We start from the raw sequence: 26,348 nt of genomic DNA, 5'->3' as shown, positions 1-26,348 counted from the left end.
AACAGATTATCTGGTCATAATCAGATTGCTGTTTGTGGGAGCTTGCTGTGCACAAATTGGCTGCCGTGTTTCCTACATTACAACAGTGACTACACTTCAAAAAAAAATACGGTCCAAATCCAATTCTAAAAGGTCGATTAATACAGATATTCAACCCTAGTGAGTGTTCATTTTGCTGCAAAATTCAAAAACAGCCAATTTTTTGGCCTGCAAACCTTTAAATATTAATTTTCCATATCTTTAAACTTAATGTCATGTCATTCACGCTTTTTGCTTCTTTCTGTTTAAGGAAACTATTTTATTACCTGAGTTATGAGCAGCATTAAGGTTGTGACCTGGGAGATCGGATAGCGAATGATGGATTGACTGAAGGAACTGGGGCTGAACCGCCACATGATTAACATGATCCATAAGATTAATGTTGTGCAGAACATTCACCTAGACAAAGGAAACCAAGGTGGTCAATAATTATCTTGTCAAATTAAATCAATTTTCACAGTCCTGTATCAGTGACAGTCTAAGTGCATTATTCCTTACCAAGTAAATTACATGCAGCACTCATGTATTGAGCAGCTCTTCGATGTGACCTTAATACATCAGCTGTCTCAATGCCTATACCCCATTTGTCTTTTTCTCACCTCTAAATTGAATTCATTGCTCGTGTAGCGTCCATTGAGCTCTGAGCATGTCAACCTAAACTTTCGACCAAAAATGGATGCAGTTTCCCAGTTACGGTAACGGAGTTTGCGAAGAACATGTTCATAGTTTGCCATGGTGTCCACACCTAATAAGAAGCACAAGAAGACACTGCCATCATGTGGAAGACAGCCTCGATAATGTGAATAATCACTGTTTGTACAAGGTGCCCACTAACATTTTTCAAAATAATTCTTGTAAAATAAAAAATGAATCTTGGGTTTGAAGAGTGTCACATATTCTATTATATCCTGTACAACATTCTTCAAAAAAATAACACTTCAGTTCTGGCATGATACAATACTGATGCTGTTTCCTATGGATTATTAGGATAACTCAGGTTTGTCTTCACATTAACAGAAAACAAAACCTACTGTTGTATAACCATTGCATCTTTATTGCTGCAATCCGATTATGTTCCATATGCATACTGCAAGCCCTTTTTTCTTGACCTTGTACAGGTATCGTGGTTTGTTACAAAGGGATAAATTAAAAATTTGATATCTTTATCGGCATATTCACAATACAGTCACTGCATCACTGTATCAAGTCAACAAGTACTATGAAATGTTCATCAACTTGACTGATAAAAGGCACAAATTCAATTTGCAGTATAATCAAATGGGTGTATTAATATTACTCAGTATGAAAGAAAAGGAAATTACCATAAATGGACATTCCAGCTGTGGAATTTGTGAACTCAAGATGTTTCCCATGCAGCTCAATTGACTCCAGTTCCAGACACTCCTGCTCAGAATTTAGTTCATCCCCAATGATCAAAATATCACAGTAATCCAGGTTGTGAACAATCTCTTCTGGTCCACCAGTACGACGGACTGCAAAAAGATTTTACAAAATGCTGGTGAATATAAATGAGCCTAATGTCAAATTTGAAATCGGTACAGAAATACAATACTTTAATTGCAAGAAAAAGATCATTATAAATCTTTTCACTCCTAAATCTCAAAGGTTCATAGCAGATACAGCAGTAACTCAAGTATCTGGCTTCCAGCCATAAGGTCTCGAATACAAATCCCATTCGTGCTCATCAAATTTCTTTTACTCAATAGATGACTTTTGTCAGTTCTTATCCAGGCTGGCTAGATGGAATTTCACATGAAGCAGAGATACTTCCTCTTAGGGTGAAGAGAAGCTCATATTATCTCCCTGCCAGATTAGAGTTCAGAGAGTTATTGATGGTGGCCACGGTTCATAGGCCAAGCTATGGTCCTTCTCTTCTATTGCACACCTTGAATACACAAAACCTCCAGTCTCCTCACACTGCAATGGCTAATCACTACTTCTCAATTTCCTATGTGCCCTAATACGTGGTAATTAAAATCTTACTAAACATTTCTTTTACCCTCAATAATTCTTAACTCTCTATACAAGTCTGTTCAAGAATAGATTATTCCCATATCTGAGAAAACCCTTATAACATCTGTCACACACTCTCCGACAGGATACAAGAAATAGATGATATCTCTCTCACCTTGCCCCTTTTTGCAGCCTTTCTTGTCTTTTTCCATTTTATCGATCCTACCATGATCGCCCAGGGCAGCTCCTCTGAGCTTTCATCCTTTGGTCCTTCTACGCTCCAGCTACTGTCTTGCACATATTTCCTGCTCCCTACATTTCACCGTGTTGAAATTAGGACTCAAGCTCATTTTTTCCCCAGCACCTCGAGTACGTGGAGGTGTTTGCTGCCCTCAGTCTTGCCTTCATCCTATACTTCAACCCGAGATTGGTCTCATCTAATCACTAATTGCTGATCTGCCTCAACTTCTCTTTTAGTCTTTTTATTGATGGTGCCTGTACTTTGAAACTTCTTTTCACAATTAAAAAGAAGTTGGAGGAATATACTAGAAAGTGAGAAAATGGGAGAAAATAAAAGGGGGATATAAGCATCGCAAGTTAAAAAGGATCTTGAAATCCACTTCAATTTCTATTGGATACAAGTTCTCTTTGCAACAGTCATTAATCTGAGAATTTGAACTGCTGTCTCAATGTATTACTTGGAGCACAATTTGGCAACTTCGAGTTCCTAGATGTCAAATATTCTAAATGCAAAAATAGTTCTTCTGAAATCATACTGAAATGGGTTGTTAGGACAATGCAAAGGAATCTATTGCTTCCAATGGAATAGGTCAGACCGGAGCTAAGAATAATATTAATTGCATAGTAACCGACTTCTTTCTTGATTAGAAATCAAGAGAGGTGATTTTAACCAAGCCCGCTTGCCAAAAACTGAGTGACTAGACAGTTAAAAATGCTCATGGGTCTCACCCGTCGACGCCCTACACCAATCACACAGGCTCGATTTTAACCTGTTCTTCTGAGCAGGAAAGTGAAGAACACCCACTGGGAACTTGTAGGGTTCTTTTTTCAATTAAACAGGTCGGCCTCTGATGATGTCATCAGGTCCCGACTGCTATTGTAACTGCGGGCCTGAGCAGGGAAGCGGACAAGGAAAGTAAAAAAAAAAGTCTAGGCCTCCTCTACTCAGGGCTCCCACACCCCCAATCGACTTACCTGAGATCCAGGAAACATTCCTTTGGTGCCCAGCAGTGGCCTCCCGCCTCAAACCACCGCGCCACCCCCCCCCACCCCACCCCCAACCCATTAACCAGCTGCCGCTTTCCATCAGTTTCAGGCAGGAAACTGGCCGGAGGCATGCGGAATAGGAAATCTCTCAGGCCTCATACTGCCGAGGTCAGGACAGTTTGCCGCCCATCTCAGCCCCACCCGAGTTTAAATCAGGGCTAAAATATGAGCAAGCAAGCAAAATTTCCAAACTTTTAGCATGAGCAATGCAAAACATTAAATTATGTACCTTAGGTGGCCCACTAATATCAGGAACTCACCTGTCAAGATCACAAGGCAGAACCTAGGTCTTACTACTCAACGATGCAGCATGTTAGTAAATCAAAGCACTGTGGCACTGGGCTACCTTGAGTTCTTGTTCCAATTGTGACTCCTAGCGAGTATCTTAATAGCCTTAAATGTTTAAAATTCCATTTTCAACAAATCAAGATTCAAACCTCGATAGAATAAATTTAAATCGCCCTGTAAAGCTGATCCTAAAACAAAGCATGCTATTATCAGGGATGAATCCCTTAAAATATAACTAGAAATGTTTATCCTCAGAAGACGATGATTAAAATGATTAAAGTTCACAAGTCAAGGGCTGTTGAAATCAAATTTTCATCCAATGAAACTTGTTCTGGTGTTTCAAGATTTTTTACTTGACTGCCCCCTTTTTATTTTCTCACCTTGTTGGGTGCTTCTCTCCTCCTTTGTTTTACCTATTTCTAAATTATGAAATTAACCAACCTTTGCCATCTTCGTGTTGCCCTCTTCTGATTGTGCTGATGATTCTGAGGCCTGGAAAGAGTACCACACCTCTGCTGCTTTCAAACTCTGATGCTGGTCTGGAGAAATGGTCCAACCCACTAACTGTAATCTTTGGTTCAACAGACTGAAGGACCACAATATATGCATCGATATCTGAGACGCTGATGCAAGTGTCTTCGCCGAAACACCTTCAGAGATAAATAAAACATCAGAGTGAAACATTCACTACCTTAAGGTTTAAAGCATGTTTTTACAAAGGAAGTTGATTATATTTATGTACAGTGGCTTGAGACTGCGATCGGGATCTTGAGATCAAATTCTTTCCAATTCTCTAGGTTATTATGCTGGAGTCTCCCGTATTTCAACCAGTCTTCCAGTTCTGCTGAACTGAAACATTCTACTCACTGGTTTCTGTAATTTTCCATCTCCAAGGCGATTGAAATGATAAACGTACCTAAAGTTTATCGTTTTAATGGATCTTGTCTTCTGATGACATGTATGGCTTTACAACAGAATAGTCACATTATGCAGGAAAAGCCAAGTAGTCGGAAAAGCAGTGGCATGCTATTATTATTGTTTTGATTGTTTCCTTTCCAGTTAGTAGTCCATCTGACTCAAGGTTCATTATGAATCGATTTTATACAACAATAGATCTCAACCATTACACAAGAATAAGTGATGTTGGGTGTATATCTCACAAATACAAATGGCGAATGATTTGTGGAGACTCAACTCATTGGTGTTTAAAAAAAAATAAACTGCAAGTCTCATCATGTACCTTGTTTATACTTGATTGTCACATTTTAGGATTTTCAAACTATGCCATCATAGAAACATAGAAGATAGGAGCAGGAGTAGGCCATTCGGCCCCTCGAGCCTGCTCCGCCATTCAATGAGATCATGGCTGATCGTCCAAATTCAGTACCCTGTTCCTGCCTCCTCTCCATATCCCTTGATCCCTTTAGTCTTAAGAAATATATCCAACTCCTTCTTGAATATATTTAATGAATTGGCCTCCACTGCCTTCTGTGGTAGAGAATTCCACAGGTTCACCACTCTCTGGGTGAAGAAATTCCTCCTCATCTCTGTCCTAAATGGCTTACCCTTTATCCTTAGACTGTGACCCCTGGTTCTGGACTCCCCGACCATCGGGAACATCCTTCCAGCATCTAGTCTGTCTAGTGCTGTTAGAATTTTATAAGTTTCGATGAGATCCCCTCTCAATCTTCTAAACTCCAGTGAGTATAAGCCCAATCGACCCAATCTCTCCTCATACGTCATTCCTACCATCCCAGGTATCAGCCTGGTGAATATTCGCTGCACTCCTTCCATGGCAAGAACATCCTTCCTCAGATAAGGTGACCAAAACTGCACACAATACTCAAGATGTGGTCTCACCAAGGCCCTGTACAAGTGCAGCAAGACATCCTTGTTCCTGTACTCAAACCCTCTCGCTACGAAGGCCAACATACCATTTGCCTTCTTAACCGCCTGCTGCACCTGCATGCTTACTTTCAGCGACTGGTGCACAAGGACGCCCAGGTCTCGTTGCACTTCCCCTTCTCCCAATCTATTGCCATTCAGATAATAATCTGCCTTCTTGTTTTTGACACCAAAGTGGATAATCTCGCATTTATCCACGTTATATTGCATCTGCCATGCTTCTGCCCAATCACCCAACCTGTCCAGATCATACTGGAGTTTATCGGTATCCTCCTCACAACACACACGCCCACGCAGCTTTGTGTCATCTGCAAACTTGGAGATATTACATCTAGTTCCCTCATCCAGATCATTAATATATATTGTGAATAGCTGGGGTCCAAGGACCGATCCCTGTGGTACCCCATTAGTCACTGCCTGCCACTCGGAAAAAGAGCCGTTTATTCCAACTCTTTGCTTTCTGTCTGCTAACCAGTTCTCTATCCAAGTCAATACCTTGCCCCCAATCCCATGTGCCTTAATTTTACACGCTAATCTCTTATGCGGGACCTTATCGAAAGCCTTTTGAAAATCAATACACTACATCCACTGGTTCTCCCTTATCTATTTTACCAGTTACATCCTCAAAAAATTCCAGTAGATTAGTCAAGCACGATTTACCTTTTGTAAATCCATGTTGACTTTGTCCGATCCGGTCACTTTTTTCCAAGTGCTCTGCTATTACATCCTTTATAATGGACTCTAGCATTTTCCCCACTACCAATGTCAGGCTTACTGGTCTGTAATTCCCCGTTTTCTCTCTACCACCCTTTTTGAACAGTGGGGTAACATTAGTTACCCGCCAATCCATGGGTACTGTTCCAGAGTCTATCGAATTTTGGAAGATGACCCGCAATGCATCTACTATTTCTAGGGCCACTTCCTTAAGTACCCTAGGATGTAGATTATCAGGCCCTCAATCCCATCAATTTCCCTAACACCATTTCCCTACAAATACTGATTTCTATCAGTTCCTCCCTCTCATTAGACCCTATGTTCCCCGACATCTTTGGGAGGTTATTTGTGTCCTCCTTTGTGAAGACAGAACCAAAGTAAGTATTTAATTGGTCTGCCATTTCTTTGTTCCCCATTATAAATTCCCCTGATTCTGACTGCAAGGGACCTACGCTTGACTTCACCAATCTTTTTCTCTTCACATATCTATAAAAGCTTTTACAGTCAGTTTTTATGTTCCCTGCAAGCTTACTTTCATATTCTATTTCCCCCTCTTAATTAATCCCTTTGTCCTCCTTTGTTGAATCCTAAACTGCTCCCAATCCTCAGGTTTACTACTTTTTCTGGCCAATTTATATGTCCTCTCCTTGGATCTTATGCTATCCCTAATTTCCCTTGTTAGCCACGGTTGAGTCACCTTTTTTGTTTTATTTTTATGCCAAATTGGGATGAACAAATTCTGTAGTTCATCCATGCGATCTTTGAATGTTTGCCATTGCCCATCTACCGTCAACCCTTTGAGTGTCATTCCTCAATCAATCCTACCCAACTCGCACCTCATACCATCGTAGTCCCCTTTATTTAAATTCAGGACCCTAGTCTCTGAGTCAACTATTTCACTCTCCATCTTCATGAAGAATTCTATCATATTATGATCGCTTTGACCCAAGGGGCCTTGCACAACAAGATTGCTAATTAATCCTTTCTCATTACATAATACCCAGTCTAAGATGGCCTGATCTCTAGTTGGTTCCTCGACATATTGGTCCAGGAAACCATCCCGTATACACTCCAGAAATTCCTCCTCCACAATATTGTTACTAATCATGGCATGGGTTCGGGTGGATGCAGAGTGATAGAAGATTTGAGGTTAGGATCAGATCAGCCATGATCTTATTGAATGGTGGAGCAGGCTCGAGGGGCCGATTGGCCTACTCCTGCTCCTATTTCTTATGTTCTTATGTTCTAAAATGCTACTGTTTAGCACTTAGCTCTCAATGGATTAAATTCACAGGACAGCAGAACTTGCAAGCATGGATTAAGTTTTGAACAGGGCGTCTGAACCAGCGTGCCAGTGACCATCTAGTTTGAGATTCCTGTTATCATTAACACTCATTGCTGCTGCAACAACTCCATTTATTTGAATACAGCAAGGATATTTCCATATTCGGCTGGTGGATTCCACTCTTGGCAGTGACTAAAAGCAGACACTGGAGTCAGGCTTTTAAAACAGAGATCTGCAAAATCTTAAAGCAGTCAAGCAAACAAAGGGCTAAGAGAAGCATGGAACGCAGGAGAAAGGCGTTAGAAAATTTGCTTTAACTCAAGCAAGATGTCTCACTGAAGTGAGGTAGGTTAGCATGCTCATTATTTTTATATTATTGCACAAAGGTAAGTTGTATGGATGAAACTAAGTGAATCCAATTATAAATGTTGTTCTGCATCTTCAACTGATAGCAAATAAATCAGCTTAATGATTCATATCAATTCTCATCTCAGTGAGTGTTCACTCGATTGCCTTCAGAGTGATTGAAGAAATGCATGTGCGATAGACTCAAGTATCTGGTCCAGATTATAAGGAGGTGCCTGTTGTTACATCCTTGGGGTACACTTTGTACAAGTAGATCTCGGGCTGTGCGAGTCAATTCCCATAAAAGTAAGGCACTGAGACAGTTAAGAGAGTGATTGATGCCATTGAACCTGAGAAGGTATCTACAGCTGACTCAAATTTGTAATATTCATATTGACCATAGAGTAAACAAAAATGTACTTGTATATAATTTTCTCAATATATTTTTGGCAGTGGACTAAACAAGAATACATTTTAAATTTTTATGCTGAAAAAAAATGGTGATTCTAAATAGCCCTTCGCTGAGCTACCATTTTGGGTTTACTCTGACTAACATTAACCTGTGCACGAGTGCGAGCACAGTACATTTCACAGATAACATACTGGACTTCGGTGGAAATTGTGTAGCGTCGAATACCAGGAGTTGGAAACTGTCTTGAGTTAATGTATGCTACCAACTGCATTGCTCGATTTACGGTGTCGATGTCATCTCCTTCCATGACCAGGACCGACTGGGCAGGATTGAAGTGAAACTACAAAAAAAAGAACAAAATGAAGTTGGATTTTCTAACTTGATCAAAACTGCTGAAGACTTTAATGAAATAAAACTTCCATTTGTAACAAAATGATCTATAGAATTGGAAGGTTCTTGGGTTTCAGCAATAAATTCTATGTGAATTTTGAATGAATCTATTTAGCACTGTAAATTAAACTGGTCATGGTGCTCAAATCACTGAGGTAGGCATATTTTGAAATTTGGCATGGCTGGACAAAATACATTTTAAATGCAAATTAATATATAATCAAATTATTTGTCAATGAAAGTAATGTAGTATTAATCTTTTAGCACTACCAGCATTTATTTGTAACAAATTCATTCTACATGCATTGCCCTTTCGTGATCAGTGATGTAAATTCATGGAAAATTCTCCATCAGCGGAGATATGAGCTACTGTAATCCCTCACCTTGATTTCTTTGCCAAGACTCTCCAAGGAATTAATATCTAAGCCCTCTTTGCAGGTCTGTAAGCAGGAGATAACTTTCCGGCTCTCTATCTTGCCTGGACGAATAGATAAACCAGCAAGACTACCATGGAAAAACTGGGCAAAGCGAGGCTTTACAACTTCCCCACCTATAAGACAATTTAAAAAAATCAATGTCTATAATATACAAGTATAGCAGTAACTCCATCTTCTTACTTAATAGCCAATGTCCTACTATCCTTGTCATACATAAACAAGCAGGGTGATATTGGTGTTAGAGGGTGATCATTTATAACATACATAAACTTCCCAATCTTAAATCTCGGTTTACAACAAAAAAGCACTTCTTGCCCATTAGTCACTACCATAAGTTTTACACTAAATACGTTTGTCTTAAGTGCATTTTTTAAGCACGCTTACTTCATCAACTTGAATTGCTGACAGTTACACAGAGCAGTTCCTGCCGGAAAAGTAGTCTGGGCATTGCCAATGGTTTCTGTAGAATTATTATGATTTTTATTATTATTCAAACAGTGCCAAGTGATATATGGTTATTTCGGTATTAGCAAATAATGCAATGTTTGAAACTGTTATACAAACACAACAAGCCAAATAAAAAAAGAAAAAGTATTAAAAACAGGCAGAGTATTTTTTTCTCTGTCAAAAATATGGTCTATTAAAGCAATCTTCATCAGCCCTGCCTTGCATGCAGTGTAGAAGCATATTCTTAACACAACGGATTATGACTCAGTGAAAGGGAAACTCCTACCTCCATGATCAGAATTCACCTGTGCATTCTGTTTATTCGTTCCTATCCCCTTAAGTATTCCCTTGTATAGGCTAATTAGAACACATCAAGAAAAGCATGGAAACAACAAACTGAAAAGAGCGCCACTGCATTTGAATAGCATACTAAGGATAATAAAAGAAAAATCAGTTTTACATTCTGGTATTCATGGGCTTGCCTGGTCTCTGGCTTGGCTTTTCCTGCAGTCTCAGCATTGGTTCACTCGTCTGCTACTCCTTTCTCCAAGCTTGGTCAACAGTTCGTCGATGCTCCACGCCGACTCCATCCTACCTATGTCAACTTTTTCCCTCCAAGGGACCTCTGACTAACTCTGAACTCCCTACTTTGGCCCAGAAATTCGGGTCCCCACGCGTGAGTACGCACTGGGTACTCACGCGTAGGCCCAACGAAAGTGCCGGTTTCGTGCATGCACTGCGCATGCGCGGGAAACTGGAACTTCCATTCCCTTGAAAGAAGGGGTTGACAGGTGGAACGCGTGCGCCAGAGAGGCAGCGTGTGCGCATCGAACTTACGTTTTTTTTGCATGTTTCTCCGGGAGGGTAAGTCTCCAGCAGTTACACTTTTAAAAAACAGGCGCAAGGCTTGCTTTTAGCAAGGTAAGTGGTGAATTAATTAAAATTAAAACATTTTTCCACAGGTTTATTATTTTAAAATACTTTAAAGAAAGGTAAGTTTATTTTTAGCCCCATTAGAAAATGTAATTCATTTTTTCAAAAATTTAAATTATTGTTTAAAATAGTTATTTCATGTAATTTATAGTTATTTTAAAAATGTTATTTAAAAAAAAAAAATATTTGAAGTTTTAATTATGTTTTGGGGCTTATAGTATTTACAGGTTTGACAGCTCTTCCTGTCAAATTTATGAATGAAGCATTCCCTGCTACCATTGGCTCTCCATCGCCCACGTGATCCCAGGGGACGCTTCGAACTAACTGCGCCCCTGGGATACGCAAGCACTGCGCGCCGGCAGTTGGAGGAGGCCCAAGATCGGAAACCCACGCGGGCCCACAGCTCAACGGCCGGCGTGCAAGGTAAGTGCAGGTCGGAGGCTTGCACCCGCGGGAAGCCTCCGACCTGAATTTCTGGGCCATTGTCACCAAACTATTCCCTGCTACTACCAGGAAATAAACATCCCTATAATTGCTACATAACTAGGCCTATGTAACTTGAGTTTTTCCCGTGTCCTTTCACGTGCGCATTTTAGCTGCCGCTCCGGTTCTGAGCCGTTCACTTCTATTTCCACCTTTTTCTCCCCACTTTTTCTTTTCTCTCGATCCCTCCCTGACCGCTCTCTCCTGACATCATGCTTCCTTTCATCTCTCCTCTCTCGGATACTCTGCCCTCCCAAATCCCTACCCCAATCCTTCATTACTCTTCGACCTTCCTACTCTCCTGCCGCCATCCCAGGCTTGTCTCCCTCTTAAATAAGCTTACAGCTTCCCTCTGTGCCTCTCTTGGCATCCTCTAAAGGGCCCACCATGGCACTTGTCGCTGTATCCTCATGATTAGCAACCCCAACTGTTCCATCCTACTCTCTCACCGGCCTTCCTATCCAGTGCACATGCGGAGGGCTAATCTTGCCAATCCTCCCCGTCCAACTCACCCCTCCAAGTGCTGACACTGAGGGCTCTGGCAGTGGATCAGCCATCACCGACCCTCTCCGCATCTACCTCCAGAATGTCTGTTCACTTGCGAACAAGGCCCTTGCCATCCATGAGCTCATCGTGGATGACTGCATCGGCCTCATGGCTCTGACAGAAACTTGTCTGAGAGGTGATGACACCTTCCCCTTAAATGAAGCCTCCCCACCTGGCTATACCTTCCACCACTTGCCCTGCCCAGACCACTGTGGTGGTGGTGTGGCTCTCATCACCAAATCACACCTAGGTTCATCTCCCTACTCCTCTGGCACTTTCTCCTCCTTTGAGCATATCACCTTGTTCCACCCTCTCATTTAACATTGTTGTTCTCTACCGCCCACCCAATTACAATAAAAAATTTATCACGGAGATATCCTCACTGCTTTCCTCCCTCAGCCTCTGCACCAAGCGATTTCTCATCCTCAGTGATTTCAACCTCCATCTCAATTCATCATGCTCTCTCTCCTGAGTTCACTACCATCCTATCCTCCCTTAACCCATATTCACGGCCACCCCCTTGACCTTGCCATCTCTTGTGGCCTCACTACTCCCATCGTGTCAATCGCAGATAAGGCCATCTCTGACCACTTCTTCGTATCACTTTCCACCCACATCCCCCTTCCCCCACCCAACCCTACTTCCTTCTGTGTCCACCCTTAGAAAAAACTTTCTCCCAACTCTCTTTACAACTGCACTTACGAAATCCCAACTGTCCAGCCTTTGGCCCTCCATTCACCACGACATTTCTGCAGCTACTGATCTGCTCAACCACACCCTCACCACCACCTTTGATGCCCTAGTCCCTATTAAAACTATTAATCTCTCTCTCACCCTGGCCGGTCCTCTGGTACGGCCCACATCTTCGCTCCGTCAAGTCCAAGGGACGCAAACTTGAACGGATATGGCGGACAACTGGTTTAGTCATTCACCGTCAGATCTGGCTGGATTACATAAAGTATTATCGGGTCCTACTCTTGTCTGCCAAAACTGCTCATCATTCCAGGATCATTCTGGAATGCAAAGATAGCCCCTGGCTACTATTTTCTACTGTTAACTGTCTTCTTAAACCCCTCTCCCCTGTCTCCTCCACACTCCCCTCCAACAACGTGCAAGGAGCTCATGGACTTCTTTGTCTCTAAGATTGAGATCATCCGATCAGCAGCCTCTGCCACTTCCCTTCCTTCCCCTAGCCCACCGGGCCAAACTTCCTCTAAGGTTCACCCCTGCCCTAGTCCTGAACTCGCATCTTTCTCCAATTTCTTTCCAATCTCCCCTCTTGACCTCTCCATGCTGATCTTGTCCATGAGACCCACTTCCTGCACCCTCGACCCTATTCCCACTAAATTGCTGACCACCCAATTTCCTTTTCTGCCTCCCATGTTAGCTGACATTGTTAATGGTTCTCTGTCCTCAGGTACTGTCCCCCTCTCCTTCAAATCTACCATCATCACCCCCTCCTCAAAAAACCCACCCTTGACCCCTCTGTCCTTGCAAACTACCGCCACATCTCCAACCTCCCTTTCCTCTCCGAAGTCCTTGAACATGTTGTCGCCTCCCAAATCCGTGCCTATCTTTCCCTGAGCTCCATGCTTGAATCCCTCCAATCCGGTTTCCGCCCCTGCCACAGTACCGAAATGGCTCTCATCAAAGTCACAAATGACATCCTTTGTGACTGTGACAAAGGTAAACTATCCCTCCTTGTCCTTCTCGACCTGTCTGCAGCCTTTGACATGGCTGACCACTCCATCCTCATCCAACGCCTCTCCACCATTGTCCAGCTGGGTGGGACTGTACTCGCCTGGTCCCATTCTTATCTATCTAATCGTAGCCAGAAAATCACCTGCAATGGCTTCTCTTCCCACTTCCGTATCGTTACCTCTGGTGTCCCCCAAGGATCTATCCTTGGCCCTCTCCTATTTCTCAACTATATGTTGCCCCTTGGCGACATCATCCGAAAACACGGCGTCAGTTTCCACATGTATGCGGACGACATGCAGCTCTACCTCAGCACCACTTCTCTCGACCCCTCCACCGTCTCTAAATTGACTACTTGTCTGACATCTAAGACTGGATGAGCAGAAATTTTCTCCAATTAAATATTCGGAAGTCCGAAGCTATTGTCTTGCCACAAACTCCACTCCCGGCCACTGAATCCATCCCTCTCCCTAGCATCTGTCTGAGGTTGAACCAGACTGTTCGCAACCTTGGTGTCATATTTGACCCTGAAATGAGCTTCTGATCACATATCCATGGCATAACTAAGACTGCCTATTTCCACCTCCGTAACATTGCCCGTCTCCACCCCACCTCAGCTCATCTGCTGCTGAAACCATTATCCATGCCTTTGTTAACTCTAGACTTGACTATAACAACGCACTCCTAGCTGGCCTCCCACATTCTACCCTACGTAAACTTGAGGTGATCCAAAACTTGGCTGCACGTGTCCTAAATCGCTGACCTACATTGGCTCCCAGTTAAGCAACGTCTTGATTTCAAAATTCTCATCCTTTTTAAATCCCTCCATGGTTTGCCCCTCCCTATCTCTTTAACCTCCTCCAGCCCCACAGCCCCACAACCCCCCAGGATATCTGCGCTCCTCAAATTCTGCCCTCTTGAGCATCCCTAATTATAATCGATCAACCATCGGTGGCTGTGCCATCAGCTACCAAGGCCCTAAGCTCTGGAACTCCCTCCCTAAACCTTTCCGTCTCTCTTTCCTCCTTTAAGGCGTGCCTTAAAACCTACCTCTTTGACCAAGCTTTTGGTCATCTGCCCTAATTTCTTATGTGGTTCGGTGTCAATTTTTTTGTCTTATAACACTCCTTTGAAGCGCCTTGGGACGTTTTACTACGTTAAAGGTGCTATATAAATACAAGTTGTTGTTGTTGGTGGTGGTACAGTGGTAGCACGTTTGCCTCTGAGTCAGAAGGTGGTGGGTTACATACGAACATATGAAAATAACGGACAGGTAAAGACCAGTTGGTCCATCCAGCCTGTGCCATACTGTTGTTATATCTTATGCATCACAATTAGACACCCTTACTCACCAGGCACCATGTAATCTTGAGAGAGACGAAAAACCAGATAAAAACCTAAGGTCATACCTTTTGTCATTTAATCTCTCCTGCCTTCCACCCTATCACAGACCTTCCCGTATGTTCTTTCCTCCTCTCCCTGCCTCTGCACTTGCTTAAAACCTGTTATACCTCTAACCTTTTCCAGTTCTGGTGAAAGGTCATCGACCTGAAATGTTAACTCTGTTTCTCTCTCCACAGATGCTGCCTGGCCTACTGAGTACTTCCAGCTTTTTCTGTTTTTATTTTAGATCAAAGCCCAAGGTAAATAAGGGGGGGGGGAAAAAGGGTAACATTTTTCTCAGCCGCCCCCGCCTCCCCCACCCCGCCTCACACTGCCCGTGACTTATATTACTTGGCACCTACCTCTTGTATGACCTGTGATCTCTGCCCCAGTCAGCATCCGTTTGAAGACACAGGGCTGGATTTTCATTGAGGAGGCGGGACTACAACTTTCGGGGTTGTAGTCCCGCCTCCATCGAGTTCTAGCCAACCCATGCGATTTAGACTTGATTGACCTTGTTGAGCCCGCCCCATGGGCTCAGCAGGCCAATTAAGGGCCACCTGGCAACAGGTGACGTCACAGATTGATATTTCATCTGTCAAGACCTTTTGACAGATGAAATATCAGCGTTTCACAGCTGTTTGAAGCTGTCAAACACTGACAATCTGTACTCCAGGTTAATTCCTTCCTCTCAGGATGATTTAGAGATCTCCCCGGAACAGAAAGCTGAATGCTGCAATTTTTGACAGATCGCGGCCATTCTGCTTTCTGTGCCGGTGAGATGAGGGACTCCCGAGACCTGAAGGAAGGAAGGCTGTAAAGGTAAGTAAAACTTCTTTAAACACACTTACCTCTTCACTCATGCACCCATCACTCACCTGAACACCGGACATCTCGACCCCTCCAAGCCCTTCATCACGACGGCCTGCCTCGCTAACTTGGCGTGGTTTGGAGCCGTCGGGAATCCCACATTTCACCAATGAAAATAGGGAATAGGCTAAAAACTGCCTGTTAACTACCAGTTAAGAGGCAGTTAATTGGCACTAATCCCCTGCCCGCCTCGGGGAGGCGGGTCCCAGTGCGGGTCGGGTACCCGCCTCCTTTGAAACTGGCATGGAGACGGGTTGGGGGCGGGATGGGTTCGTGCCCCCCGATTTCGAGATTTTAACCCCCCACACGCCTCCAATCCCGCCTCCACGGCCCAATGAAAATCCTGCCCATAGAGTGAATCAGCACTCACTGCACGAGCTGCCAACTTATTCCAAAGGTCTACTATTCTCTGGTTGAAGCCACACTCCAGAGACCAGAGCAAGTAACCTAGGCTGACAATTCAGTGCAGTACCAAGGGAGTGCTGCACTGTTGGAGTTGCTGTCATTTGGATGAGATGTGAAACAAAAACCCTATCTGCTCTCTCAAGTGTATGTAAAAGATCCCTTGGCACTATTCAAAGAAAAGCAGGCGAGTTCTCCCAGTTTCCTGACCAATATTTATCCTTTAAACACTACATTAAAAACAGACTGAGTACTTGTTTATCTCATTGTGTCTGTGGGACCTTGCTATGTGCAAATTACTCCTGCATTTCCTTACATTACAGCAGTGACTTTGCTTCAAAAGTACTTCATTGACAATGAAGTGGATTAGGACATCCTGAGGACGCGAAAGCTGCTTTATTAATACAAGTTCTTTAATTCTGAGCCAATGGCATGAATCAGACAGCAGGCTTGACTTGCTTTGGATTCCTTTAAGATCGCCCACTATTTTTCTTTATCTGAATTCTAGTTTGGTCGAAATAATACATTTTCAGCTGTATGCATATCAAAAGTTACTTTTTTTTTAATGAACGGCCTGGGTTTTGCATCTGAACTTGATGTGCACTTACCTGCTGGGAACCCCCCTCCGAGAAGTTGCTGTCAGATGCTGCAGATCAGTGGGCAGCGTAGTGACCCATGGATCCCAGGGGCGCACCGTGTGCATTTGCGTACCTGGGATCATGTAGGCCGGTGCTCCAATGAACAAACAGAAGGTCTCTCATTAATACTATTAGAGATCGTTAGTCCGTGCACTTCAGTACTACGAAAATAACTTAAATTTGCGATTTGGGGGTCTAGGTGTGTGCAGAATGCACTTTGTAAGTCACCTACATTTCACAGAAACCCCACAGTGCAGATAGAGGCCATTTCGGCCCATCGAGCCTGCACCGACACATATCCCACCCGATCCCCGTAACCCCTACACCAACACATATCCCACCCTATCCCCGTAACCCCACGTATTTATTCCCCCTAACATTAAGGGTCAATTTATCATAGCCAATCAACCTAACCCGCACATCTTTGGACTGTGGGAGGAAACCGGAGCACCCGGTGGAAACCCACGCAAACACGGGGAGAATGTGCAAACTCCACACAGACAGTCACCCGAGGTCGGATTCGAACCCGGGTCCCTGGCGCTGTGAGGCAACAGTGCTAACCACTATGCCACCTATTCCTTTTTTTACTCCCAGCAAAAACATTTAAAAAAACCCGAGAATAATGCTTTCTTCAAAAAATCTGTTGGCAGACAGTTCTTTACTTTTCATGGACAATAAATACTTTACATGGACAAAATCTTGTAGGTCACATGTAAATGCTTCCATTTCCAGCCTGATATAGCTTTTAAAATTAAATATATACTTGGATTTCTCAGGAGGTATCCCCTCACGCTGCACAAACAGGCCCTGCACCTGTTTGCACCAGCCGTAAAATTTTCATACGTAATTGCTGGGCAGTTGGTGAGCAATTAGCCCAACTCTGCACCAGCAATTAGGATTGCAATACTAGTGCGGATCATCTGTCAAGTCGGAACTTGACAGATCGCAAGTTCAGGATTTAGCGCATGCAGAAATCCCGAACTTGCTGTCCATTTCAAAGGTGGGATGATGCCATCTCTGAGAGTACGCCGTCATACCAACCACAAATTCTGGCCCATTATTACATCTATATCACAGACTAACTTTGATTTTTCAATACTCAAATTGAAGACCTACATTTTTTAATAATTACATTTAGTGGTCAAGGAAGGAATGTTTGCTGGGGGAGCTCCCTGCTCCTCTTCAAATACTGCCACGGGATCTTTAATAACAACAACAACTGGTATTTATATAGCGCCTTTAATGTAGTAAAATGTCCCAAGGTGCTTCACAGGAGTGTCATAAAACAAAATTTGACACCGAGCCACATAAGGAGAAATTAGGGTAGATGACCAAACGCTTGGTCAAAAAGGTAGGTTTTAAGGAGCATCTTAAAGGAGGAAAGAGAAGTAGAGAGGCGGAAAAGTTTAGGGAGGGAATGCCAGAGTTTAAGGGCTTGACAGCTGAAGGCACAGCCACCAATGATTGAGCAATTAAAATCAAGGATGCTGAAGAGGCCAGAATTAGAGGAGCGCAGATATCTCCAGGGGGGGTGGGTGGGGGGGAAGGGGGCTGGAGAAGATTACAGAGATAGGGAGGGACGAGGCCATGGAGGGATTTGAAAACAAGGATGGCAATGTTAAAATGGAGGTGTTGCTTAACCGGGAGCTAATGTAGGTCAGCAAGCACAGGGGTAATGGATGAACGGGACTTGGTGTGAGTTAAGACACGGGCAGCCGTGTGAACATCCACCTGAACCACAGAACAGGCAGCCATGACCTTGGTTTAATGTCTCATCTAAATTGCGGCTGGACCTGCTGTGATTTCCAGCCAAAAAAAATGTTTTTTGTCTGTTTTTTTGTTTTTCATACAGACCCCAGCATCTGCAATATTTGACCCCTTGTGACCCCACCTCATTGTTCTTTGATGTAATGTTTCCCTGACTGACCTGTTTGGACACCATTCACACCTTTGACTGCTGTGATTATCTCTCTGCCGAGGTGCGATAAATGGCAGTTGGAAAGGTTACCTGTAAACATCTGACATGATTCTCTGACTATATAAGCTGTGTCTTTATGCATTTCTCCACTTCACCTGAAGAAGGAGCAGCGCTCCGAAAGCTTGTGATTTCAAATAAAGCTGTTGGACTATAACCTGGTGTTGTGTGATTTCTTACATTTGTCCACCCCAGTCCAACTCCGGCATCTCCACACCATGGCTACTATCGACACCACAAACTGCCGGCTCAAAGTGGAGAGGATCTCCAAGAAGATCGCGCATATCGACACAGACATCAAGTTTCTACAGAGATGCAAGAAAGCAGACAAGATCCCGAAAGGACTACAGATCACTAACCCACTCAAGTCGACCTACAACACAGACTACGCTGAGAGACTCTGCCGTCGTACCTCTCGCACACTCCTCAACTATCTCGTACACCAGCTCTACAGCAGACGCCGCAACCTCGAAACCGAGATGGAGTCCATGTTCTCAGCCTGTGCTCAGGACGCAGCAGACCAGCTACGAGACACCGCCAAACAAACAAGGCAACGGAACTACGCTACCTACATGCACACCAAGAACAGGAAGCTTGAGAAACTTGGCATCACCAGCAGCAGCAACCAAGCCTCCCCCGGTACCACGGTTGAAACCACAGGGAAATCCATCGTCAACCTGTCCGACCACACCCTTCAACCAGACGAAATTGAAGTTCTCAGCCGAGGTCTCAATTTCTGCCCCACCACCAAAATGGACCCCATCGGTCTCACGGCAGACACAGAGGAATTCATCAGGAGAATGAGGCTCCGGGAATTCTTCCACAAATCCCAAGATGTCAGCAGCGAACCCAATGAGACAATCAATGATCCGGAACAGCAGACAGAGGGATCCGCAGTGCAGCGACCGAAGAAGAAAGAGTCAAATTGGACCCCTCCGGAGGGTCGCTGCCCTAAGCTTGGCATGTATGCTCAAGCTGTCAGGAGATGCATCAATGCCAGATTCATCAGCCGCACTCACAAGACAGTCCAGAATGTCACCCGAGCACAACGCAACGCCATCCACGCTCTCAAGACCAACCGCAACATCGTCATCAAACCAGCAGACAAAGGAGGTGCCATCGTCATACAGAACAGAACGGACTATTGCAAAGAAGTATACCGACAACTGGACAACCAGGAACACTACAGACAGTTACCCGCAGATCCGACCAAAGAACACACCCGCCAACTCAACAGACTGATCAAAACCTTCGATCCAGACCTTCAAAGCATCCTACATGCTCTCATCCCACGTACTCCCCGCGTGGGTGACTTCTACTGCCTCCCAAAGATACACAAAGCCAACACACCTGGACGTCCTATCGCATCAGGCAACGGAACCCTGTGTGAGAACCTCTCTGGATATGTCGAGGGCATCCTGAAACCCATCGTACAGGGAACCCCCAGCTTCTGTCGCGACACTACAGACTTCTTACAGAAGCTCAGCACCCACGGACCAGTTGAACCAGGAACACTCCTCGCCACGATGGACGTCTCGGCACTCTACACCAGTATCCCCCACGATGACGGCATCGCTGCGACAGCCTCAGTACTCAACACCAACAACAGCCAATCTCCAGATGCCATCCTACAACTCATCCGCTTCATCCTTGACCACAATGTCTTCACCTTCGACAACCAGTTCTTTACCCAAACACACGGAACAGCCATGGGGACCAAATTCGCACCCCAATACGCAAACATCTTCATGCACAAGTTCGAGCAAGACTTCTTCGCTGCACAGGATCTCCAACCAACGCTATACACCAGATACATCGACGACATTTTCTTCCTATGGACCCACGGCGAAGAATCACTGAAAAGACTACACGATAACATCAACAAGTTCCATCCCACCATCAAACTCACCATGGACTACTCCTCAGAATCAGTCTCATTCCTGGACACACGAATCTCCATCAAAGACGGACACCTCAGCACTTCACTCTACCGCAAGCCCACGGACAACCTCATGATGCTTCACTTCTCCAGCTTCCACCCTAACCACGTTAAAGAAGCCATCCCCTATGGACAAGCCCTGCGAATACACAGGATCTGCTCAGACGAGGAGGAACGCGATGGACACCTACAGACACTGAAAGACGCCCTTGTAAGAACGGGATATGACGCTCGACTCGTCGATCGACAGTTCCGACGGGCCTCAGCGAAAAATCGCATAGACCTCCTCAGAAGACAAACACGGGACACAAGCAACAGAGTACCCTTCGTCGTCCAGTACTTCCCCGGAGCGGAGAAACTACGCCATGTTCTTCGCAGCCTTCAACATGTCATCGATGACGACGAACACCTCGCTAAGGCCATCCCCACGCCTCCACTACTCGCTTTCAAACAGCCGCCTAACCTCAAACAGACCATCGTTCGCAGCAAATTACCCAGCTTCCAGGAGAACAGCGACCACGACACCACACAACCCTGCCACAGCAACCTCTGCAAGACATGCCAGATCATCAACACAGATACCATCATCACACGTGAGGACACCACCCACCAGGTACATGGTACATACTCATGTGACTCGGCCAACGTTGTCTACCTCATACGTTGCAGGAAAGGATGCCCCGGAGCATGGTACATCGGCGAGACCATGCAGACACTGCGACAACGGATGAACGGACACCGCGCAACAATCGCCAGGCAGGAGTGTTCCCTCCCAGTCGGGGAACACTTCAGCAGTCAAGGACATTCAGCCTCCGATCTTCGGGTAAGCATTCTCCAAGGTGGCCTTCGAGACACACGACAACGCAAAATCGTCGAGCAGAAACTGATAGCCAAGTTCCGCACCCATGAGGACGGCCTTAACCGAGATCTTGGGTTCATGTCACGCTACATGTAACCCCACCTGATGCAGGGTCATCCAGACTCGAGTCGACATTGGCTTGTTCTCTCTACACAGATGCGGCTGGGCCTGCTGTGATTTCCAGCCAAAAAAAATGTTTTTTGTCTGTTTTTTTGTTTTTCATACAGACCCCAGCATCTGCAATATTTGACCCCTTGTGACCCCACCTCATTGTTCTTTGATGTAATGTTTCCCTGACTGACCTGTTTGGACACCATTCACACCTTTGACTGCTGTGATTATCTCTCTGCCGAGGTGCGATAAATGGCAGTTGGAAAGGTTACCTGTAAACATCTGACATGGTTCTCTGACGATATAAGCTGTGTCTTTATGCATTTCTCCACTTCACCTGAAGAAGGAGCAGCGCTCCGAAAGCTTGTGATTTCAAATAAAGCTGTTGGACTATAACCTGGTGTTGTGTGATTTCTTACATTCATCTAAATTGGTACAATTCAGATACTCACCAGATATTTTTCTCATGCCCGGTGCAAAAGGCTGCTACTATAAGCATGTCCTTGGGCTGGGATCTTACCTGAAGAGACGAGTTGGGGATGGGACTGCTGCCTTTTGAGTTCTAGTCCCGCCCCCAGCGACGTCCGATGCACAGACGCTATTTTGCGTTAATTGGCCTTGTTAAGGCCATCCTGCGGGCTTGCCCGCCAATTAAGAGAAAGCCGGTGTCAGATGACGTCAGTTGATGACGCGTCATCTGCTGGTTTTCTTAAAGGGGACACCACCATTTCTTCTTGACATGATTTTTTCAGTGTTTGACAGCACTGAGGTGCTGCAAACACTGATAATCACTGTACAAAGGTGAGCCCTTGCATCCAGGCTCTCCAGTGACTCTCTCCTTAGACTAAAACAGATGGCAGCTGCAGGTGAGGTTACAGAAGCGATCTGTCACTGGTGAGAGAAGTTCTCCTAATGAGGTGGGAACTACACAAACACTTCAAGGCTTGTCATGTACAGAAAATTATAAACACGTTAAAAATGACTTTCCCAACATTTTCTTACCTCTACAACTCACCAGTGTCCCATTGGATCCTTCACACCACTTCAGCAGCTGTCATCTATACACAAACATTACAGTACATAGAAACATAGAAGATAGGAGCAGGAGTAGGTCATTCGGCCCCTCGAATGAGATCATGGCTGATCATCCAAATTCAGTACCCTGTTCCTGCTTTCTCCCCCTATCCCTTGATCCCTTTAGCCTTAAGAAATATATCTAACTCCTTCTTGAATATATTTAATGAATTGGCCTCAACTGCCTTTTATGGTAGAGAATTCCACAGGTTCCCCACTCACTGGGTGAAGAAATTCCTCCTCATCTCTGTCCTAAATGGCTTACCCCTTATACTTAGACTGTGACCCCTGGTTCTGGACTCCCCGACCATCGGGAACATCCTTCCAGCATCTAGTCTGTCTAGTCCTGTTAGAATTTTATAAATTTCAATGAGATCCCCTCTCATTCTTCTAAACTCCAACGAGTATAAGCCCAATCGACCCAATCTCTCTTCATACCTCATTCCTGCCATCCCAGGTATCAGTCTAGTGAATCTTTGCTGCACTCCCTCCATGGCAAGAACATCCTTCCTCAGATAAGGCGACCAAAACTGCACACAATACTCAAGGTGTGGTCTTACCAAGGCCCTGTACATCTGCAGCAAGACATCCTTGCTCCTGTACTCGAATCCTCTCGCTATGAAGGCCAACATACCATTTGCCTTCTTAACCGCCTGCTGCACCTGCATGCTTACCTTCAGCGACTGGTGCACAAGGACACCCAGCTCTCGTTGTGCTTCCCCTTTTCCCAATCTATTGCCATTCAGATAATAATCTGCCTTCCTGTTTTTGCCACCAAAGTGGATAACCTCGCATTTATCCACAGTAGACCAACAGCACGCCACACTTACCCTAGCGGGTTTTCCCAATGTTGGGAAGCCCGCAGTAGAAGTGTCAAAATTGGACAAAGCCTCTTAACTGCCTGTTAACTACCTGTTAACAAGCAGTTAAGTGGCTATAATCTTCTTCCTGCCGCTAGGAGTCAGGTCCCTGCGCAAATCGAGGACCCAACTCCCAGGAAGGTTGATTGGAGACGGGTTGGAGGCGAGTTCTTTTTAATTTTGGCAGCAGTCCCGTCTCCAAAGCTGACCCCTGAGCGCCGGCAAAATCGCCCCCCCACCCCAGTCTCCAATGAACTGAAGCACAATGTCTCAGATAGTATACAATGCCTGGGATGAACAATGAATCTCTTCTGATAAACTCACTGGAAATAGTTCAAAATGCCTCATACTCTACTGGTCTCTTTGACTCAGACAATAACACTGACAGACTATATGGGGGTTATTCCTAACCTCACTGACAGGGCAGTGACCAGTTGGCGCAGATTTCCTGCCTGTTGTGGAACCCGCCGATTTTCATCCCCTTGATTTCAATGGAAGAAAAATCAGGCCTGTTGTATGAAGGGTGGGAAATCCGCTCGTCCTGGTTATCGCCCAGGTGGTGAAGCAGAAAATTAGCCTGTTATCTCAGGTTTTAAACTACAACATTAAACAGGAGCAAGACCAGACACAGCAGGTTTGACTAAATTACAATAAAATGTGATTTCTCACAAGTACTTTAAAATGGTTTCAAAAATAATAAATTGTCATGAAGCTTTTCTAATTCTTGTAACTTAGAACACACATCTGTGGAGAAATTTATACATGGACTTGGTTATTCAAGAAGCCTTTGTTCTGTCATTGTGCTCTGACAATGTCTGAACTGAACTAATTTCCAAATGGGCAGTTCTGAAGCATCAATACCCAAGATTGTTCTTTGATCTAGAAACTCTTTCCTTTAGCTAAATTTCAAGGCCAGTACACATTGGAATCAAGTCAAACAAAATGAAAAGCTAACAACTTGGCAGGTTCAAAAACATGCAACTATACAAAGATAGCAAGAAGGGTTCTGGTGAGATATTAACACTAACAACTTCACAATTAAATATGAGCGTGTCAAGATCATCTTTAATTGCATAATTGTACAGCTGACTCAACTTCAATCAAAAAATTGGCTTGTTTAATGAATGTGCAGCTTTCATTTAGAGGGTGACATTTAAGAATAAACTATTTTTAAAAAATACATGGATAAATACTTCATTTTTTCCATAGGCAGCACCTGACAATGTAATACTTCCCCCAGTGCTGTACTGAGGGTCAGGTTAGATTACACACTTAAGTCCTGGAATGGGATTTTTAATTCAGAGGGAAGAACTGCAACCTGCACTAATATCAGCTTCTGGCCTGCTCACAGCACTCGCACTATAGTCTCATCCTGTTCTGTCAAAAAGAACCGATTGTAAAAATGAAAGAGTTTTTAAAGACATAGAAATACTCTTGTGTTGCATCTGTGTAACAACATTCAGAGTTTGAAGAAGAAAAGATACTTAATACATAAACTAAAATATTTGTGGAAGGTAGGCCTTCAGTAATTCACATCCCTGACATGGCTTGTGCATAAATTGAGACCCAGCCTTATCCAGGAGCCCAAGGCCTGAGGCGGCATAGGACTTTAACTTAACTAACTCAAAGATTTAGGTGGTTTGAAAGTATAATGACTGCTTTCTATTTTTGTTCTGGAATGTGATCACATCTGATTGGCCCCTGCTAATCATTACACTTTTCCAGTTGTACTCAATGGTTAGCATGGAGGAATCAGAAAGTCAGGACAATCGCTACATTCATCCATCCACAAAGACATAACTTTTGTTAGCAAGATTAATTTAACCAGTGCATTCAAATTAGGTCTAATAAACATAATGTATTAATATATTCAGCCTTTTAGCCTATTACATTTTCCAAATTTCACAAAAGGGTTTTATGGCTTTCTGGCCTGGTGGCTAATTAATCTAATTTTCATACACAAAGCCTATCTAGCATATTTTATTTAACGAGCTATTAACATAAAATTAATATATCGTCTAAGTGCCTAATAGGAGAAATGATTCTTTCAGAATTATGAAAATGTTGGTGACTTTACACTACCAATGTCACTCCATTTGCTGCGCTTTGTCCTGTGACATTCTCAAAGCTAAAACAGGCTGAAAATACCAACAACATTGAACATTAATTGAATGATGTAATGTCATACAAAAAAACTTTCACATACTAAAATTATATGTAAAACTACTCTATATTTGGAAATGTTTATTGTATCAAATTGATATTTGTACTCAAAGCCCAACCCGTTATCCCTCAGAATCAACAGCACTTCGTAGCTTTAATATTGCTGCAGAAATTCATGCTTTGAATAATGAATGAATGAAGCCAATAGTTCATCTTTATAATATAATTCCACATTTCCAACACATATGGTAGAACATTACTTCAGTTGTGCTTCTCTTAAATATCAGAAACAGCGCAGGACTTGGCGGCCGCCATTTTGGTGAGGGCCTTAGCACTGCCGATAGCAACGCTGGCCCTGGAAATGTAAATGAAGAGGGATGACGTCAGTCGACTTAACGTCACCCCAGCGACCTTCGACCATAGCGCTGAGTTCAGCATTGGGTCCTAAGCTCACCATGAAAACTCAACATACAGCAGACTGACAGAGACGCTGTCAGCATCTCTTAAAGTGACACACACATCTTTCAGGTAAGCTTGTATTTAAGCTTTTGGACTGGACTTTAAATTTTTTTTATTGCAGTAGTGGCTTGGTGCAATGCAAGTTAGAAGTCTTTTAAGTGTGCACGGAGTGCTGTTGGATGCCTGCAAGGCTTTGGATGGTCAGGGGAGGCCTCTGAGAAGACAGAAAATGCTGGAAATACTCAGCAGGTCAGGCAACATCTGTGGAGAGAGAAACAGAGTTCACATCTCAGGTCGAGATGCTGCCTGACTTTCAGAGTATTTCCAGAATTTTATGCTTTTATTTCAGATTTCCAGCATCTACTCGCAGAGGGAAGAGGAAGAAGCAGAAGAGGAAGAAGCAGAAGGAAGGATGTAACCCACACAGCCTCT

At 44.0% G+C, this 26,348-nt stretch overlaps 1 protein-coding gene across 2 annotated transcripts in view; it reads right to left on the bottom strand.

The window, feature by feature from the left end:
- clstn2a (calsyntenin 2a) overlaps positions 1-26,348 on the bottom strand; it is a 732,023-nt gene that overhangs the window by 16,931 nt on the left and 688,744 nt on the right. For both annotated transcript variants that reach the window (XM_085990522.1, XM_085990521.1), the window contains 6 exons: positions 9,023-9,189; positions 8,441-8,589; positions 4,030-4,238; positions 1,362-1,532; positions 639-784; positions 306-438 (listed from right to left, as the gene is read on the bottom strand). In XM_085990522.1, the coding sequence (XP_085846648.1) occupies positions 306-438; positions 639-784; positions 1,362-1,532; positions 4,030-4,238; positions 8,441-8,589; positions 9,023-9,189 (975 nt within the window). The remainder of the gene's footprint in view (positions 1-305; positions 439-638; positions 785-1,361; positions 1,533-4,029; positions 4,239-8,440; positions 8,590-9,022; positions 9,190-26,348) is intronic.

The sequence above is a fragment of the Somniosus microcephalus genome, chromosome 6 (assembly GCF_052327205.1).
Source record: "Somniosus microcephalus isolate GS21.2 chromosome 6, FLI_Smic_1.0, whole genome shotgun sequence".
Taxonomy (NCBI): Eukaryota; Metazoa; Chordata; class Chondrichthyes; order Squaliformes; family Somniosidae; genus Somniosus; species Somniosus microcephalus.
The sequence above is the reverse complement of the archived record's forward strand: the minus strand, read 5'-3'. Positions and strand labels throughout refer to the sequence as shown.